This window comes from Lutzomyia longipalpis, chromosome 1 (genome assembly GCF_024334085.1).
Source record: "Lutzomyia longipalpis isolate SR_M1_2022 chromosome 1, ASM2433408v1".
Classification (NCBI taxonomy): domain Eukaryota; kingdom Metazoa; phylum Arthropoda; class Insecta; order Diptera; family Psychodidae; genus Lutzomyia; species Lutzomyia longipalpis.
In genome coordinates this window covers 47,237,624-47,258,694 of record NC_074707.1, presented here as the reverse complement: position 1 = coordinate 47,258,694, position 21,071 = coordinate 47,237,624, and the positions used below count along the sequence as shown (strand labels likewise).

The 21,071-nt window shown below is 32.8% G+C and overlaps 3 protein-coding genes across 3 annotated transcripts in view; 1 reads left to right on the top strand and 2 right to left on the bottom strand.

Moving 5' to 3' along the window:
• The window catches only part of LOC129787900 (mitochondrial-processing peptidase subunit beta), a gene marked incomplete at its 5' end in the record, with an annotated part of 132,804 nt that overhangs the window by 69,155 nt on the left and 42,578 nt on the right, over window positions 1–21,071 (top strand). The window lies entirely within an intron of this gene.
• LOC129787899 (retinol dehydrogenase 13) lies at window positions 11,328–15,069 on the bottom strand. Its single transcript, XM_055823737.1, has 5 exons — window positions 14,748–15,069; window positions 14,385–14,653; window positions 13,813–14,212; window positions 11,596–11,742; window positions 11,328–11,496 (listed from the first exon to the last, which is right to left on the bottom strand). The coding sequence occupies exons 1-5, from the start codon at window positions 14,843–14,845 to the stop codon at window positions 11,394–11,396; spliced, it is 1,017 nt and encodes a 338-aa protein (XP_055679712.1). The 5' UTR covers window positions 14,846–15,069; the 3' UTR covers window positions 11,328–11,393.
• LOC129787902 (uncharacterized) overlaps window positions 18,863–21,071 on the bottom strand; it is a 38,957-nt gene continuing 36,748 nt past the window's right edge. The window contains exon 2 of the mRNA XM_055823739.1: window positions 18,863–18,873. The gene's annotated coding sequence lies outside the window, so the exon portion shown is untranslated. The remainder of the gene's footprint in view (window positions 18,874–21,071) is intronic.

Below are 21,071 nucleotides of genomic sequence, written 5' to 3'. Positions count from 1 at the left end.
TAAAATTCAAATAAATTCGGTTTATGGAAGAACTTTTTAGAGCTTCACGTGGAAAATTTAAGGAATTTTGCTTAAGAAGAATTGAATTTTTTACCAAGTTTTGAAAGCAAATTTTACGAAAATTAGTTTCAAAAAAATTTCTGGACACATCTGGGTTAAATAGAGGTACAGAGATTATCGTTAAAGTTCTGCTTGGTGGGTATCTTACATGATTCTTGAGAATATTGTAAAAGGTACAATTCCCCTTGAGATCAGTTTAAGATATTGTGTTGCATTTCTATTTGCATAATTTCTTCCTCTTGGCAAAATTGCTCTCTGCTATATAGCATGTAGCTTGTGAACTTTTTCCTTTATTTCCGTTAAAAGCGAAGGAATAAAATGCAAGAGTTTGGTATCTTTTGCCCCCCACGTTCTTGACAAGTTTCCAAAATATAATTTGTAATTGAGCGTATGGTAGGTTACTTTCTTCTCGGTCCATTAGGAAAATTGCATTCTTGCTTGTAGGAGCATAAAATGGAACTAGTTATGACCCCCTTGAGGAATGAGATATCACATTTTGGTAGGATAAAACGTAAACATTTTTAAAAATATCTCCCAACCGTACGGACAAAGGTGAGTTTGGTGAAGAAAACAAAACCCCTAAAAATGAGGTCAGTCACAAACACACCAAAGAGATAAAAATAATCCTTTTAAAGCATTTCACCTTTTTGTCATTAAATTTTCCACAGTATGTAGAGGTACTGTACATAGTGCTATTGTATGACATTTTCATTTTATAGTGAAGGAGAATTTAATAATATAAAATCCTTTTTCATCACACACACGTCTCTTTGTTCTTCACCCAGAGAGACTTTTGGGATTCCCTTTTAATGGCGGGAAGGGGGACCATCATATACATATGTATGTATAGAGAAACTTCAGGAGATCATTAGATTCACTTTTAGTATTAAATGAAATCCACAAGAGAGACAAGAAGTTTGCAATTAACCTCATTTTATGATCACACAACGCACTCAAACTTTCTTTATTTCTCCAAGGAATAATACTTTCTTTGGCAGGGGATATATAGAAGACATTTTATTTCCCCCTCAAGGAATGAAGCGAGAATAAGAAAAAATGCAAGAAATGCTTTTGCTCTATAGAGATAATCACCCAAAAACTTCCTCCTTTACAAGTGCGAGACCAACATCCATTAGAAATGATAAAAAAAGAAGTTTTAAGCAAATAAACCATGAAGAATTTCTTGCGCTTATTTACTAAAAAAAAACATTAAAAAAGAGAGTTTGAAATAGCATAAAGAAGCATAATTTTACGATTCAGCGCTAAATACGCTTTTTAGTCATGTGCAAAATGCAAATTATATTAAAAATAAAAAAGAAAATTATAACATGATAACAATTTTTTTATTAAGAGCAAATTGTAGATAGAATTTATTAGAACTTAAAAAGAAATAAAAAAAAGTTTTATTGTTAAATAGGAAAAGGAATTTTAGAAATCACAGATATTGAAGAAAATATTTAGAAAAAAAAATCTTTCCACTATATAACAAAAATATAATAAAACAAAATATATAAATGAAAAAGTCTAATGCAAAGCATATCGAATAATAAAATTATCATTAAATCCGCCATTGATTAATATTTCTTATATGATTTATGAGTTGGGAAAACAGGATGAAAAATCAGTATAATGATATACTTGAGGCAGCACTAAGGAGTGTGGAGGACAATTAAGATGTATTAATCAGGGAAGAAGTTGTAATGATTGAATCGCGTGTCACCACTTAATCAAATTGAGTGCTCTCAGTGGGTTATCCCTCGTGAGGCGACCAAAAGAAAATGGAAAAGACGACGAAGGCGTGAAAAGTCCTTTTTGAGTGAAAAATGTATTTTTGTTACTTTATACTCCCCATTTTTTTGTCCTCCCTGCGACAGAGAAAAATCACATTCAGCAGACCAGAAAAAAAGCGCAAAGCGAAGCATAAAAAATATGATAATAAAATAGTAAATATCTTTTTTTTTTGACTGCAAAATGTCCTGAAGCAACATTGTGGTCATCCTGTGTGCTCATGGTTATGCCTCTGGTTATGTCCTATTGTGACTTTTTGTGAAAAATATTTTCCACGACACATAATATAAATTTTCCTGTGCTCACGTGAAATATGAGTAGACTTACCGCGCGCGCCAAAAGAGATAGTAAATATTGTCAAAGTTCATTTTTATTAGGAAATTTTCCTCGCTTTAGTCCTTGTTCCTCTCTCTATTGCTATCTTATCTGTTTAGTCAATAAATTTGCACAGAAACTAATCGATTTTCCCTCCCAAACTTATTCATTTTCTTTACTTTTCCCTCCACCCCCCTCCCACGCAAATGCTCACCACGCGCGTCAGAATAGATAAGTGGATGGAGAGAAAATAAATCAAGAATTTAGTTATTTCCCCAAAAACTTTACCTATATACGTGAAAATCTGACGAGATCAAGTTCACTAAAAATTCAATTACAGACCCATGTGGTAAATATTTAACGAATTTTCGTTCTGTTTCCATTTGCTTGTTTGCGAGGGCTTTTTTCAGTGAAGTTTTTGCTACTTAGCCCAGAACCCATTAGCACTGATAAAGCTCTATACAGAGAAGAGAGTAAAAAGCTTTGAAGTAATGCAATAAATTAATTTTGGGATTTTGGTTTCTTTCTTGATTTTCCTTCTTTCCGTATAATAAGGCAGTAAAATCGGGTAAATTCCTCTTTTAAAAATTTCTATTCAATGCGACAAAAATTCCATCACACATCTGTATCCTTAATTTGCTTGTTTGTAAGATATTATACAAATTTCCATTCATTCACCTCCCGTTTTGCAGCAAAAACAAATACTTTACAAGTTTAATAAGCTTCTCTTGGGGGGTCTTCACTTAATTTCCACTCAATTTTTTTCTCATGTAAAACACTTTGATACACAACCTTTTTCCGTAATAGAAATTTATGAGATTATACCATGAAGGTATATATAGCAAGTGGGCTAAGGGTTGGGGAAGGAAAATCTTCCATGTTACGGGGTGTGGGTTAAGTTTAAGAAACTCATTGTTAATTTTATCCTCCTTAGGACGTGCTGAGAGCTATTTTTTTGCCCACATGCACAGACATTTCCTCCGGAGTGTAATAAAGGGAATTTATCCTCCAAATGGCGCCAAAATATTGCTATAAGCTCCTAATTTTATTTTTCTTCTCTTACAACGGTCTTGCTTTTGCCACAAATTTACCCACAAACTGACGCACGGGGGTGGGGGTTGGAATAATAAAAATACAATTATGATAATTTTCACACTTGTCGGATGAAATGTGTAAGACAACACCCCGCGGCAGAGGCATGGGGGAATTGGGATTTAAAGTGAGAATTTTATTATTTTCCAACATAAAATTATCGAATATTCCACGAGAGAAAATCTACAAAAAAAAATCTAGTGAAGGCAAAAGCAAAACAGGAAAATTTAGATTGAGATAAACTAAAAGCAAATTACCGTCAATCAGGGTAGATTGAAGGACTAGGGCTGTCTTCTATTCCTATAAAAATTATTGACGATTGAAATATAGAGTGAAATCTATGGTAATCCCTGTATCCTTAGGGATGGCCAGGGTTAATTAAAACACTATTTTTATACTACTTCTTAACTCCGTACTTTATTCTGCAACCGTGTGCTACACACTCCCTGACACATCTGTCTCTCTCTCTCTCACTCTCCACATCCAGATCACCACATCTCCCTTTTTCTTTCAAAGCCTAGACCTCACGTTGTTCTTCAGCCTCCACAAGATTCGTGATGTAAGTCCTCAGAAGTAACTGGCAACTCTGCAGTGCAGGGAATTTTTGGTGTTTTTACCGAATTGTTTGGTACATCTTTGGTAGTTCCTCAGCCAGGAACTTTTGCAGAACGACTCCGTAAACGGGAACTGTGGATAGCCTGTTGCTAAAGGAAACGTTTTTCCCTGACTTCTCGTCTCTTTCGTGTACACCATTTCCTTTCAGATCTTTCACATCCTCCCCCTTTGTTTCTCGAAAATTATTTCGTTTGTGGCACTCCAGCTTCTGAATCTTTGAGCTTAATGTTCCGAATCTTTGGAATTGAGCTGTCGACATGAACCTCGTGTTCCTTGCAGAACTGTATTCACTACTAATTCCTATGCTGCATACGACTTTAGAAATTGAGTCACTTGAATCATCCTCAGAGTCTTCTTTCTTCAGAATTTACGTTAGTTTATAAACCCGCACTTAGAATTCTTACGGCGTTCTGTGCATATAGAATCTTTATCTGATGTCCTTTGATCTTCTCCTTGTCTTACTTTCAATGACTTGCCTTCGGACTCAAAATGGTTCTTCTTGTTGCATCTGTAACACTCTTACCCATACGTTGGGCAGTTTGGATCTTGAAAAAAATATGTTCTTTCCCACATCGGACCACTTACGTGATTTTACTCCTCTTTTCCGATATTATAACTTCATTGACTTGTGTTTCAGTCTTACACTCGTAGTGGTCATCTGCTTCGCCGTGAATCACGATTCCATGCTCAAAAGCTCATCTTTTCTGGCCTCAGTTTCATTTCTGGATCAAATGTTGGTAAATTCCACAGATTTTCTCTCAAATCTGGAATAAATGCTTTTGTTTCAAGGAAACTACTTTCACTTTGAGTTTCTTAATTATTACATTTCCTTTCTGATTCTTACCAGATCGGTATTTCTTTTATTTTTTAAGTACGTTCTGAAAATAAGAAATATTTCTTGTTAAGTTTTTTTTTTTTTTTAATTCTCAGACAATAAACTATTTGTCAAATATTTTCTCTCATTAAGGTAAACTGTCTCTTTGCAGCTCCCCAATCTATAAGCCTGTTCGTGGCTAAGCTAATTTCTCCTCCTTTGAGGGACATAATTTCATGATATGTTTTCTTAATTATATTTAACTTCCGGATTTGCTTCTCTGAGCACATTTCCTTCATTTTGTAGAGCCTTTGCTCTATTTCATACACTTTTCCATTCACATTGATGGAAAGGTACATTCCGGAAGCTCATTTTCTCTCTTTTTAGAGAATTATCTTAGCTCAGGTTAGCTCTAGTACTCAGAGAATCACACCTGGAATACATTTCCGAGGCTTTTCTAGCCCACACATGCTCAATTTCATGCTTTGGAAATTTCAGCACGTGTTTTTTACATAACCTCAATTATTCTTTTCACACATTTGCACGCACTTTTCTTTAAAATTCTTACATTTCTCGATGCGTACTTTTTCCTCGTCGCCAATATGGTAATCCCTGTATCCTTAGGGATGGCCAGGGTTAATTAAAACACTATTTTTATACTACTTCTTAACTCCGTACTTTATTCTGCAACCGTGTGCTACACACTCCCTGACACATCTGTCTCTCTCTCTCTCACTCTCCACATCCAGATCACCACAAAATCCATTAGTCAGACAGACTTAAGTTTTCTTAAGATTTCTTAAGATTCTTAATGAAAAAACCTAAGATTTTCTAAGAAAGCGAAACTTAAGATTTCTTAAGTCAGGCATAAAATCTTTTTAAAAATCTTCAATGTTTCTTAGAAAGTTTTTAGTTTTTTTTAAAACTTAAGAAATCTTCAAAAAACTTGACATTCTTAAAAAAAGAATCACAGCTAAAAAGCTTAGAATCTTCAGAAAACTTAAAGAATTTTCAGAAAACTTTATGAATCTGAAGAAAACCTAAGTTTTTCTTAAGGAATCTATTAATTTAATGAAGACTTTGTGGATGATTTAGTCTAGTTGCTATAAAAGAATAAAAATCCCCTTAAAAAAATAATCCAATTTACCCCGATTCACGGTACATTGCCCCTCAACCAACGAATGTTTTTAATGGTACACAAAGCAGGATGAGAGATGGAACACATAGCATAAATCTGATTTTCGCAGTGAAAAGTTATATGAAGGGTAATGTGGGGAGAAAAGATTAAAATTTCAAATACGATAAGTCGCATGTTCCTTCCTTTTGCTTTACATTTTATATAGGTACATATATACCCATCTTTCGCTTCACATTCAAACATATCAAATAAAAATCCTTCCATATCCACAATATCATAAATTTTCCCCAAACCAAATTTTCCATTTCTGCCTTCTTCGTCTCTTGAGTCGATGTGATTTTTTTCCTAATGCTTCGCCTCATACTTTTGCTTTTCAATTAGAAACCTCACGTTCGTCCTTCTTGCGGAAGAAATTGAATGAATAAAGGAGACTTTACAGTAGAGAAAATGGTCATGGAAAGTGGACGAAATGAAAAAAAAAAGTCGAAGAACAAATTACAAATTGTGATAACTCCCTTTTCCTTCCCGCTTTTCTGTTTTCTTTTTTTTTTTTTAAGTCGAATGATATTGAAAGAAAATATTCTAAATTTTACCGTGCGGCACACAGGACAGGAAAAAACAAATCTCGAAGGGATAATTGAACTGAGAGAGAAGGAAAAATTGAAAGGGAGCCATAGTAGAACAAGGTTCTTTGGCTACATACGCGAAAATTGTTTTGATTGTTTTTTTCTTACACGGCAAAAGAACTTCTTAAGCGTGATTTAATAGACCATAAAGCTTTCAAGAAGAAATTTTTTGGCGATGAATAAATCTCCCAAAGAGATTTTTTTAACGTCTGGAGGAACATTTAAATAGAAGTTTGAAGTGCAATGTGCGATTTAGTTTATTTACCTTGGCAAAAATCCACACTCCAGTTTGTGCAAAAGAAACATTTCAATTTTGGGGAAAATTTAATTTTATACTTCACAATTCCACAACCACGAATAGAAAATAAATAAAACTGAAAGAAAATCTCTCTAAATTATTTTATTTTCCCATTCAAGTTGTGCAAAGAAATAAAAAGAAGAAATTGTGCGTAGTTTTTTTTTTAAAAATATAAAAAATTCTATTGCATAAAAATGTTCTAATAGATTTGAGAATTTTAATAAGAAAAAGAAAAGTTAAATTTAAAATGTAGTATATTTTCTAGTTAAATATTTTATTTGGCTAATTGAATGGCAGAAACTACTCAAATGGGTTTGATTCTCTGACTTGAAGAGGTTTTTTTTTGTACGAAATAATGAACAAAGAATTATTTTGAGAATGAAAAGGCAAACATGGAGAAAATAAGATGAAATGAAATGATATTAATTCCAAAGTTAAATAGAGACTTTTACAAAATTCCTTTCTCTCTGAGGGCCACTCCTTTTTGCAATATACCTATATACAATTTCTTATTATGTTCATTTCCATAGAATTATCATGAAACAAATTTTGTACAAAGTTTGCAGTTGAAAACAAATAATAAGTCAGAGAATCAAGTCTTTTGGTAGTTTGTGAAATATTTGAAATTTTACAAATGAAATATTACATAAAATATTGTTATGTAGAGATGAAAAACCAATATCATTGTAATTTAATAACACCAAGAAAATCCCATTGCCTTGTTATATAAATTACATTTAAAGAAAAAACTAATGAAAGAAAATTAAAAAAAAAACTTAGTGACAAATTGACCAATTAACATTTTTAGGAAATTAAAAGAAGAAAACATTCGCTTATACTTTAATTAATAAATTGAAGAATTCGAACAAGATGAAAGAGATACGAATGAATTGTAATTTTAATGTGATTACCACGATATGCAATATATTGAAAATATAAATTGATGATGGCATATAGAAAATTGGAAGAAAGCCTTCATAAGCAGTGAGCTGCAACATACAATTATTGTGTAAATAACTTTATAAATTGAGTGGCTTTTACTGATTATTTTTTTGCTTTTCTTTTAAAACCCAATTTTGAGAAGAAGAAAAAAGCTCAAATGGTATGAAAGTTTTTCCCTCTGAAAGCGTCAATCTTTTCGGGAGTTTGCGAAAGGTATATACTCAAACTTTCAAATGAATATTTAATTTACAGCAAGTGAATCTTCCTCGCGCCCTACGGTGTGGTGGGAGTTGTAATACGAAACATAAACTTTTATTCTCAATCAGGTCGAAACTTTTAAGATAATAAAATTGAAATTAGGTTAAGGTGAGTGAAATTCAAGGGGAGAACTCCTTGTACGGCCATAAATTCACAGACCCTCTAAGCAATGGAATAATAATTTAAATACATATAGCATTAAGAGGAAAAGTTTCATCAAATTATCCAACTTCATAACTTGCACACACTATTTACCCTGCTTAGCATTTAAATTTTATTTATTCGCTGTTGAATAGTTGAAGTTGTGAATCCTTTCAAAACTTCATCGTATAGCTGCTTCAGAAACATTCAACCATCATCATCATCAAAAGACGTTAGATTTAGGAAAATACGGGAAGTCCATGAATTTACATTAAAAAGTTTCCTTGATTTGCCAAAGATATAAACAGAATGTTTTAGATATTAATTACAATAATTAAAAACTTAGAATCGAAATAAGATTATGTTCTATTTTTTTGTTTTTATATGGAAAAACTTCCATTATTAGAAAACAAACAGAACACACGTAAGCTTGCAGAAGATCAAATAAAAATGACTAAGAAATCATCTAATAATACTTTGAACTTTTGACTGATTGTGAGATCAGCTGAGAAAAGCCAACAAATAATTTGGTCAAAAGTATAAATAATTACGTAGGGGAGGGCGGGGCTAATAAAGTCACTTAAAGGTTTGGAAAAAGCCTAAAATATCATATTTCCTAGCTAGATAGAACAAAATGATCTGAGAAAGAGTTATTGGGCAGTAAATGTCCTAAAGAAATGATCTATACATTTCGATTTATCTATTTGGGAAATGTGATATTTTGAGCTTTTTCTAAACCCTTAAGTGACTTTTTTAACCCCGGTCTCCCCTAATTATTTACGTTTTTGGGCCAATTTCTAACGCCTTTTCCTGATCTTTCAGGACATTAAATAAGATTCTTTGACAATTTCAATTATCTTATTCGATGCGTGTCCTGATTGATCAATGCAGGAACGAATAAACTCCTTAACATTAAGAAGTTTTTTTGGTTTGTCAAAAACCAAAAAAAAAAATAGAATGTCTTACAAAATAATTCTAAATAAATCTAAAGAAGATTTTTTAGAATATCTATTAATTTGTTAAATTAATTGTTAAATTAATATACTTTCTAGGAAATCTAAATTGTAACGATTTTGGTTGAAAAAAAAAATGATTTTCCTACCATGACAGGAACCTCTAGTCAGCAACATATGCAACCAAAAGGATGGAGGAAGTTGTAAAATAAATTGATTGATGGAATATTACGCAACACATCCTCCTTTGCAAGTTTATTGTCACAAAACCAAAATAGATTCATACAAAGGCATGTAATGGCAATTTATATCAATTAATATCGTCATAGACACAGGTTATTAATATTGGTTTAATTTTATACAATAACCGGCGGGGGGTGGGGGTAGAAATGAACTCAAATTGAGGTGCTTTTAATTACTTATGTTACATCAATTACACCACAATTTGCTTTCGACAGAACAACAAATTTCCCACTTGAGAACCAACAAATCACATTTACTACACTGAAAACGAAGTGCAAAAGTCCTTGCTTTTGCTATGTCTCTATTCAACTGGAATACATAATACGAGAGGGGGGGAGGAGGTGGACTTTTACTACATTGAGCTTTTCTTCCCTGATGTTGTTAGAAACCACACTGAACGGGATGCCGGTATAGGGAAAAAAGCTCTGTATGATGTGCTTCTATTGAGGGGGAATGAGATGCTAAAGGCACTAAGTATGTGGTACAAATTGAGGAGTCACGAAAAACTTCTCTTCATCCTTCATTTTCCTTTTCTGTCTCCCAATGATTCGTGTGCCGGGTGGAAGAAAAAAAGCCCCAGTGTGTAGCATACATAGCGAAACAGACGAAACCAAAATATAATTCCCTGATTTATGGGGTATTGTGCGGGGGTGTGTGGTTTAAGGGGGTGCGGGGGCCAGGGAGATGAAAGAAGAGTGGGTGGGAAACGAAGAAAAATCTCCCCAGACGATTGTATTTCCCGGAAAAAAAAGTATGATGCTGGAAACTTTCATAAAAAAAATTTCATTTTTCTCCATATAAAAGATCACTTTGCTATTGAAACATTTTCCTCCAAAAAACCCAGTAAAAGGTACTGTTTCACGTTTTTTTCATCATTTTCTATAGGGAATTTCCCATATTGAAAAGCGCGACGAGTGTTGGTGGAAGAAAATCCTCCCATGGGAGGAGGATGGTGGTGGAGCTTTTCCTCCCGATAATACTCTCAATTGGGTTTACATTGCCAAACAAACTTGCGTGATTTTCCATTTTAATATTCTACACACACAGGGCAGACGGAGAGGCGAAGATGAGCCTCCATAATACATGAGAGAACTTCAAAAAGAAAATGATACGTGAATTTTCTTGTTATCTAAATTCACAGGGTAATTGAATATTTTCTTTTCGTGCCATTTCTAGGGGATGTGTTGCTCCCCTTGAAAAATTTATTAAACATGAAATATCAATCAATGCAACTCGCAGAGTGGTTAAAAAATTTCAGGCCTATTATTATGTATACAAAATAATCTTGTATCAAAGCTTCGCTTTCATTGGGTGAATTCTGAGATGGAACGAAGCTTTTTTCCACGATTTTTCTCGCAGTTTTCGGGTGGATTTCAACACAGATTTTCACAGGAAAGGAATCGAACAATTGTGAGGAAAATGGTGTAGAGAATGGTGATGTTTTTGATCAGAATCTACCCACAAATCTAGAATTATTAGTGAATATGAAAGAAAAATCTGTGTATCATGCAAATCTTTATATGAAAAGCTCATAAGCTAGAGCCTTTGTGCAAAGTAAACTTGAACAGAGCACAGAGAACAGCTAAAAAGATTAACTAAAAACCAACTAAATTTCTCTCACAATTCAAAAACAAAAGAGCTTTAAACGGAAAGTTTAAAACTTTTGGGTTAAACTTTTCAAATAAAGGAAAAACTTTGGATTATGTATATAGAATTGTAAAGTCACTCAAGGATCAATGTTATTTACACAACATCACAATTTTCTTTCCATTCAAACCACACCACACCACAAGAACAAAAAAAAAACATTATAAAGTTAAACGAATAGATTTTGTACATAAAAAACTCTAAATGCACAACTTTCACAAGAGACACACAAAGAAAATTCTCGAACGAAAAAAGTAATGTAAAAAAAAATGCATAAAAAGTTAATTTGTGAGGAATGAGGGAGAATAATTACGCAGAAAATGAGATTGCTACGTAATGTAAAAACAATAAGACTATAAAAACCGTAAATAAAGTAAAGAAAAAAAAACTAATAAAATGAAGTTCATGGATTTATTCTTTATTGCAATCCATTCGATTTGGTGAATCCCCCTTTATATGGCTTTTACATTTTTTCAATTTTTACGGCTTTCAGACTCTCCTTCACTAGCTTTTCCGACAATTTATCATCACGACTCACTTCGGAGGATTCCGCAATTTCGCAATCACTGCAGAAGATGGAAAGAGAGAGAGAGAGATTTTTATCGTGATGGTGCCCCAAACGTGAATTATGGGAAAATTATGCGAAAAGAATGAAAAATTGATACTTGAAAAATTTTCCAGTGACTTTCTTCAATTTTGGCTCCGTGGCTAGATAGATGATCGTCTGGGCACCCTGAGAGGGTGTCTTCATGAACAACCACATCCACGGGTAGGTGATGACTTTGGCACAAATCGCCCTCATAATGGGAGAACTATAACGGAATGAACATACATATTGAAAATTTCCTTTTACCCCATTGCACCCACCAATCAGGAGCCGCCCCTCTTCTTCTCTCCCCCAGAAAATGCCACGGAAGCAAATATAGTAGGTACTTTGACCATCTCCGCATCCCAGAGAGTCAATTATGTATGCCTCCATCATCAATAAATTTCTAACATTTATTTCCATTTGCTGACTAAATGAGAAATGTTTCAACTCTGCTGCAATTAGTGTTCCTGCGCGCAGCACTTTTAACATTTCACCAGCAGCAGATTCATTATCACAATCAATACTTTATTAAAATAACCACCAAAATTTTGCAATGCAAATAAATAGAGTGGTTGTCACAAAAGCTATCAAATGAATGTAAATTGCAATGCGAACATTGAAATGAAAAAAATCGTCAATTCCTGCAGAAATATATAATGCAAAATGTTCGCGAAATATTAAAAATTAATATTTCCATGGATTATTTTCAATTAATTTTCAATAAAACTTATCATTAAATTTAATTGAGGAATTAAATCCAAAAATATTATTATTTTTTGTTGTTGTATTAAAATATTAAAGGATTTTTTTGGATTTATAGGATTTCTAGAGGATAAACCAGCATTTTGTCAGTGATTATTGAATGAGATAGTTTATAAAAAATAAAATCTAATTTTAATATTAAAGACTAAAGGATAGAATGACCTAATTTTTTTTTCAAATAAATATCTGATAATGGGTCTTATTCAGCGACCAAGAAACCCTTGAAATCTTTGAATTTTGTACTGAAATTTCAAGATTTCAAGCCAGTTTCAAGGGTTTCTTGGTCGCTGAATAAGGCCAAATACATATATATTAAAAGAAAAATTTAAGAAAAAATAATAAGATATTGGGGTCGATTCCCATAAAAATTTTTCTTTTCTAACAACTTAAAAGTTATTGTAAGAATTTAACAGTTAATGTTTTTAAATCGTTCTTAGTAAAATAATGAATTTTTAGTTCCAGAAAACAGTCAGAATTATATTTAAAGAGCCATGAAACATTAGTTTTCTTTCAAAAACCCGATTCAAGAAAGAAATAAAATGTCAAAATCTCATAAGATTTTTCCCAAAATAGGATAAGAAGAGATTAATATCACAATCTGCTCCATTAAATAAACTTAAAAATTTAACAATTTTTTTTTTGTATTTCATTTTTTTTCATTCTTTAAATTGTTAGAGGTTCGAATCAGGCTGTCGTTCCCAATAGAATAAACTAATCTATCTACGTCAATTTAGAGTTTTTAGGTCACTCAATGAAAATGGATTAATACATCAAAATAAATTAAAACATAAATTGTTTTTCATTGAAAAATAAGCCCCTAAAGTCTTTCCTAAAAAAACAAATTTAGAGGAATTAAAAAGTCTTAACGATTTTTAGGCCTTCCCTATGAAATATTGTTTAAAAAAGATCGTTAAATAAAATAATTTTTTTATTATTATTCCTATAATATAAAAAAAAGAAGAAAAACTTTATTGAGACCTCTTTGCCAAAGAAATTCATCTCCTTGAGAATATCTTATGCAGAAGAGTTAGGTATATGTAGGTACAGAAAACTCTTGAGAATATATTCTTATAAAGTATCCAATCCATGGAAACACAATCAATATTGTAATCTTCTATGACGTACGTACATATATAAAATTTCCTTCTTGAATGTAAAACACCGGAATTGAATGAACACAGATATAAACTCGCCTTTGATGTTCCATTGAATGAACTTTATATACCTACCTACCTATCTACAAAAGAGTATGAGAATATTGTATTTCTTGGGCAATCACTATGGGGATTTAATATGTATGTATCAATCGAATATTATACCGCTGTGTTTGCTTCCATAACCCAAATGGGGGGTAATCAGCGTGTAGTTATCTCAGAAGGGAAGTAGAGAAGTTTCCAAAAATAGCAATTTGCGAAATGGCATTGGGGGAGAGAATTTGGCAACAAATTGATGGCGGGCGAGAGAGAGAGAAAGCGTGAGGAAAGTCATTGGGGAAGGACACGCAAAAGGTGCTGTGAAAGGTACAAATCACCTGTCGAGGTGTCCCGTTCCACGCACAAGGCCAGGTGTAAGTGAATTCACCGTGACATTCGTGTCGCGACAGACACGTGCTGCAAGGTAGCGCGTCACGAGTATATTTGCGAGCTTTGCATGTGCAAAGGCGTCCCGGGGATGATAGGGTGCTGCCCATGGACCAATATTTAGGGGATCCTCAAAATCCATTTTCGCCGTTGTATGTGCATGAGCTGATACATTAATTATTCGTCCCTGTCGTGACTTCTGCAGCAATGGCAATAGTAGCATAGTGAGAAGGAAGTGACCCAGATAATTGCACTGTAGATGCATCTCGTATCCATCCGCTGTTATTTCATACGGATGGAACATTAGGCCAGCGTTATTTATCAAAATATCAATTTCACTGTATTTGGCTTCTGCAAAGAAAGGGGTGTATGTTGTATGAGGAGAATGGTAGCATCTGTGACTGATGGAGTGATGGGATTTAATTGCTTTTAAATTGATGGAGTTCATGTCTTTCTTTCTTTCTTTTTTTTTTTAATTACAGAACTTAAAATAAATAATTGAGAAGGTGCCCTTAATGCTCACCAATAGTCCTCACGAAGCGCCGAATACAATCAAATGACTTGAGATCCATGTAATTAGCCTCAATATTAGCATTTGGTTGCACTTTTTTCAGTGATGCAATCATCTTCTCCGCCTTTTCCATGTTTCTCGTGGCAAGTATAAGACGACCTGACCTTGCACATAGTTCTTTACACACCTCCCACCCAATACCACCCGTTCCACCCGTTACAACAACCACAAGACCATCAATTTTGTTCTCAGACGGACACCTTTGTCCACCCATGATGCTCCTGTGGGACACACAACAAACATCTCAATAACCAACGAAAGGGGCCAATTTTAATTAAAATTTCACAGAGATTTTTGGGTCAAACAAGAACTCACCTCACCGTCACAACAACACCAACCACAATTGCCAATATATACGGCCACCACGTGCTCAAGGGATCACCCTTGATTAGCTCCTCCTTGATTTGATCCATTTTCAAACGAATCTCCTTTCCACCCAATCCACCACCAAAAGACACAGCTATTCACTTTTTTTTCACTCCACACCACACCACACAATTTCTATTGAATCAATTTCAGAAATGATATCTTCCCTCTGCCACCCATTATTTGCAGTGCACGGCTCCCCAGTCAAACAACCAGCTTCTGTGACCAGCAAAGTGGTAATTCAATTCATACGATTGTTGAACACCGAGAAAGTTTCAGCAGAACACCAAACTATACGCTAGAACTGATTCAGAATGTTTCAGTATACATATATACTCCACACAGCTCCAGTAATATAATTTCATACATGCCACACTTTCGATTGAGATAAATTCCAATTTCCGCTCTTTCACTCTTCACACACACACACAGTCCAAAGTTTCCCAAACTGAATCTTCCGTCCGGGAATTTTCTGAAAGAATAATTTTTTAAATAGGTACCTCAAACTTCTTCATCCAGCTCACGTTTTCCTTGGCGCATTTGGTAAGTTTAGCATCATGTTCAATTAATATCTTTTCTCCCCACCTATTCCTCCCACCCACTACTGGACTATTGTTGGAGATATCAATTTTGAACGAGAAAAGAGCGAATAATAAACTTTCCACCAGGCTAAATCTCCGATACTTCGTCAAATTGTTCTCCCACTTTATCCTCAATGCTCTGCGAATTTTTCTCCCCAATGGGGATTTTTTTGCCCCAAAGGAATATTGATGATCTTCGATTTTCTTCCTTGCAAGAAATTACATCGATGGTAGCAAATAAAAATGATTCTAAGAGGAAGAGGGGATTGGATGCAGACATCATTGGGATTTCTATCGTTCAATATCTTATTCAAAGGTAAGATTTTTAATTCATTGTTCATTTTTTTCTTTAAGGAAATTTGAGCTTTAAATATTACACAAATTAAATGAGTTTGTTTCATAAATGAATCACGAAGAATCCAAGATGTCTCTTCGAGAAAAACCCAGTAATTTAGCAAATTTTTCTCGCAACATTTTGCATGCATTTATGATAGCAATGAGTCCAACAGTGTGAGACAGAATTTCGTGATTTTGTCCACGAGTCTTCCACATAAATATTTTTAACTCACCCATTTCACACAGGGTGAGAAAAAACGGAAATTCAATTGAGTAAATTGCACTTAATTAAATACAATGAAATTAAATGTGATTTTGAGATGTCTTGTCACTACAAATTGCACTTTAAGTTCGTTCTTTTGCCCATTTTCTTTTCCAGAAAAAATTTACAATGCAAAAATTCCATTTGATTTAAATTTTTTTTGGAATATAGAATTTTTTTATACCGAAAAGGAGTTTATTCAAAATAATACAAAATAGGAATTAATTTAAGAAAACAATCGTTTTATGTGTTATTTTATATGTAGTGTAAGAAAATTAGTAAGAAATCATCAAGAAGAATTAATATTTATCAAATTAGGGATCAGCTGGCAAAATTTTGTGCAAAAATATTAAGAGTGACGTCACAATTGTATTTTTATTTTCTAAATTGCATTAATTATAAAAATACCGAAATGCGATGAAATATCATTTTGAATATTTCCTGTATTTAAAAAGACAATAAACTCACTAATGACGTCATTGTTTGTAATTTTCGGCAAATATTTTCCGCCTTTTTGAAAAAGATCTAAATGAAAAATTGGACTAATATTTATTTTAATTTTCACAAGATCACTTATGTCCCGATTTTTCCTTAAATGAGGGTTTTTTTCCTTACAAAAACGAATAATCTCCTTTTTTCTTGAACTCAGATTCTTATACGAGAAAAATTCAGAATGAATTCCACTTTCTTCTGCAAAAACTGTCGTCAGTTTGACCGGAAAAATTTCATTCTTGTTTCAGAGAAATAAAATGAGACATTTCTAAGCCAAATGTTCAAGAATAATAATGTTTAATTTAAAGGCCACTTGTTCCGGGCTTGTTTCTTTTCTCTGATTTGAGTGTAATTGGACAGAAAGCCATCATTTACATAAAAAAAGAGAATTGTTGAGATTACTTTTGGAGTTAATTGTGACTTGCAAGACATGGAGGATTGCTTTTAAAAAATTATTATATCTCAAGACCAGTGACATGAACAAGGGATATTTAGATGTCTAAACTATCCTCAAACTTCAAGAAGTTCAGGCTTTTTATTAGAGATCAAAACTGACAAATTTTAGCTAAAAAATAATGTAAAAAAAATATATAAAAACATCTTCGAATGTTAAAAAAAGGACGAAAAATTGCTTTCTGTCTACATGAAGAAAAATAACTTCTAATGCGAGGTGGAAAATCGTTCCTATTTTAAATCATTCAATGTTAGAAATATTTTAATGAAAAGCTCTAAATCAACCATTTGGTGTCCTAATTAAAAAATATATAGACTTCAAAACACATTAAATAGAATAAATTAGTTAAAATTAAGCCATTAATTGGATGTATGTGACCACTTTTAGACATTCCAGGATGCAATAAATTGTCCCCAATTATTAAATATTAATATCCTTACCTCACAATTTTGCTTGTATATTGGACTAGAAATGTTCCAAATGGCTAATTCTATCCCAAAGTGGTGTGGTCTAGAGTTGCTTAGATATTCATGCAAATGTTTGTCCGAAATGAAGCATCCTTCCCTCTAAAGGTTTTATTTAGACCGGCCATACTCTCTTACGGTCATCAAAGCTCCTTGAACCTCATTGTGGGATATACACTGTGTACTGAATTACTGGCCATTATCTACCTTTGCTGGCTCGTTTCCATTAATACAATATTAGTGTGCGGGCAATCCTTTTGGCATATCCTGTCCCTCACACATCTCCCTGTGGGCTTTTTACTGACTCTGCGGGACCTTGTCCAACTTACTCATTGTTCTACCAATATGTCTATTTGAGCTTTCTCTGCTTATGCTCTCACATCCTATCAAGGTTTGTGTCTTCTCGACCGTGTCTCCTGTCGTTCGGTTAGATTGAATAGGGAGATAGATACTCTTCGTTTGCAGGATGCTCCTCTACCTCAATTAATAATTAAAAGAGGAATAGGCATCAGCGTGGCGATTAGTTTGTTTGGAAATGATGCGCAAAGTGTTGAATAAAAGAATATTGGGGGTGAATTGTGAATTTCAATATTCAACAACATAGAGGGACAAATTGAGAGATATTCATTGATGCTACACCCAATAACAATCAACCCTGAAGCTTTTAATTATTCACTACGGCACAAAATGGTGTAGGATGTACCAAAAAGAGAACCAACAAACCACACATATGACGATGAATTGAGAAATTCTGGGCGGAAGAGGTGAAAATTCAACAGAGACACAGTCAACATTTTCAATTTTATTACATGTACAAACCCTCCTTTCGATGGATTCTCCATCTTCTTCGTCTACTTCTTTTTTTTTTGCAATCACATTCAGTGATGCCTTCATGAATTATTTCCTATAAAACGCTTTTCTTTCCCATCTCTCTCTATGTAGGTAGCACAGATGCTTTCCGCTTCAGAGAAAACTTTTACCAAAGTGCAAAATAAATTTGTCTACCAACAAAATGCTACAATATACTGCAAAGTTAAATTAGAATTTAAGCGTCTAGCCTCCGACACTCCGACATAGCAGGAAAAGCAATAAATTTCTCTTCTTGGATGGTGCAATTTTTTCCTCTGTCCTCCACTGTAAAACATGTTGGTCTCTGATATACAATGAGAAAAAGAGTTGATAAATAAATGATTTCCCTTGGAGCATTGGTGAGAAAGAGTTGCATTTTTAGAGAAAAATTAATTTTTCACAACATTTTTCCATTTTAACAACTACTACAGCAACTCGATAACGCCACGGGGTGTGTAATGTGGTATGATGGAAGGACATTTGGGAAAACCACGAACAGGGTAATAAAATTTTCACTTTTCACCATATCTAAAAGATTGATGAGTCATATTTAAAAAATTTTATCCATTTATTGGACACGTTCATTAGTTTTATGACTATAAAGTTGATTTTATGTTCCTATTTTGATGCTTTTTAAATTATGATTTGAACAACAATTAAACGTGAAAACTTTAAATTAGTTAAAGGACAAAAGGTAACAAATATTTTGGCCACTGTTGCAAAATGAATGTGTTGAAAATAAATATTTTCCAAAATGCAGCAGAAAATGTAATTACATTCATTAGGTACTGTATCCCTCCCGAATGTATTCAAATTAACGCTCGCTCTCCCAGTGGAATCATATATTTATTGTTTCGCGCAGTATTTAACAGCAAATTAACCGCAAGTATTTACTGCATTTTCATCACTATTCCGCAACATTTTACAATTTACGTTTTACAAATTGAAAACCAATTTGGAAGTTGAAAAATTCCAGCAATAGCCAATTTGCTGACCTAAGCCAGCAGGTAGATTTATTACCTTTCTCGGGGAGAAAATAACTTTCTTACTAACGAGAAAGAAGAATAGGGAAAATAAGTTGCTGATGCTGCAACATAGTACTGTGCTGAATTTTCTTTACTTTTTTTGTGGAGAAATGTTCTTGATTTATTCTTTCAATCTGGCACAAAGTCAAAGGTGTATAAGAAATTAAAATCTTTTGATAAATTATCCTCGTTCTCAGTCTACAAAATCAACTATAGAACCTAATTTAGAATTGAATTCTAGATGTATGTCAACTTTATTAAACCCTGAATAAATTCTAAATAAAAAGTTAGAATGATTGTTACTAAAAGTAAATCAATTAGTTTTTAAATAATAGCGTAAAAAATATTTTGGGACTACCTTTATCGATTACGATTCATCATTCTAAACGCAATTTTTGCCTTCAGTTTGCGTACAAAGAATCATGTTCAAATAGTCCAAAGAAGTTGAGTCATTGTGGTATGAATCAGAGCAATTTAGTTTATATTTGCCAAGGTAGGAAAAAAAAAGAAATAGCGTTTCCAACTCAATTAGCAACGTCTGCTTATTAAGCCTACATTATATGAGTTGTGGCGTCTTCCAAGACAATATGATACAAAAAAAAATACTTGCGATGATGCTAAGAAAATATTCTTATACAGGGTTCTACCACCCTGTATCTCTCTGGAATCCTTTTCTCAGAGTTGGGCAATTTCATGTAAAATTATTTGTTTACATGATTTTTACATTTTACATGTAAAGTATATGTAAAGTATACAAAAATGTTAAAAATATGTAAAGAAATTGTAAAAAACTATATTTGAAGGAGAAATGATCGAAAAAAAACCTATAAAAGTGTGATTTTTTTTTGTCAAAATTAATTTAATTAATTAAAAGTCTTTAAATCAAAACATGCTTTACATTAATGGAAAAATTAATTTGTAAAAAGTCTGTCAATTTTATTAAAAGGTTTTAAATTCTTTGTATTGATGTTCTCAAAGCCCTTTAAATAATTTTAAAATTGATATTTTTCTTATTTTGAAAAAAAAAAACATTCTCTCACATTTTGCGCCTAATTATTAAAGATTTCATTAACATATTTTTGAGTTAAAGCTCAAATAACCATGATAGGTAATTCCGTGTTTATTTGAGATGAAAACTTATATATTTTTCATGGACAAAATTCACCTTTTACAGAAACAGTGTAAGTGCTAAATTAAGAATTTTTATATAAGAAAGAATCGTTTGTAGAAAGAGAATGAGGTCAATTTCAACAAAATTTCTTCTAAGTGGGGCTAAAAACAATTTTTTCAAATCTAGAAATGAACTTTCCCATAAAAGTATGAGAACTTACGAACCTTTAACAAATTAATTTTATCTGTATTTTTAAAACATTTGAATAATGTAAATACAATCATAAATGCATAAAAATTTACTTTACAATTTTATCTCTGATCAAGAATTTTTTCTTTGAATGAATAATTAATAATTTACAAAATTTTACAAAATAATTACATTTTTTTTTCAATTAAAGAAATATTTTGCTACCATTATTTTTCTTTACATTATTTATGTAAAATAAAAATGTAAAGAAAAGTATGTAAAGAAAAAAGGCATGTAAAGAAAGGAATTGTTTACATGTAAAATAGCATTTAAATGTAAAAATGTAAACATACCGCCCAACCCTGCCTTTTCTACTAAATTAGGAAAGTAGTTTAGAATTTCGGCTTAATTCTAATGATTCTAAGCCATTCCCATGATCTATATTATATGCATAAGACTTTATACTAAGGCATCTACAGAACGACCTTTCATAGTTCATACTGCTAGAAG

Excerpts from the sequence above, each read along its gene's own strand:
- LOC129787899 (XM_055823737.1), bottom strand. The coding sequence starts at position 14,845 with ATGGATCAAATCAAGGAGGAGCTAATCAAGGGTGATCCCTTGAGCACG. Across the intron at positions 14,654-14,747 it reads GGTGTTGTTGTGACGGTGAG|GAGCATCATGGGTGGACAAA; the intron begins GTGAGTTCTTGT and ends TGTGTCCCACAG. Across the intron at positions 11,743-13,812 it reads GGAACGGGACACCTCGACAG|TTCTCCCATTATGAGGGCGA; the intron begins GTGATTTGTACC and ends ATTCCGTTATAG.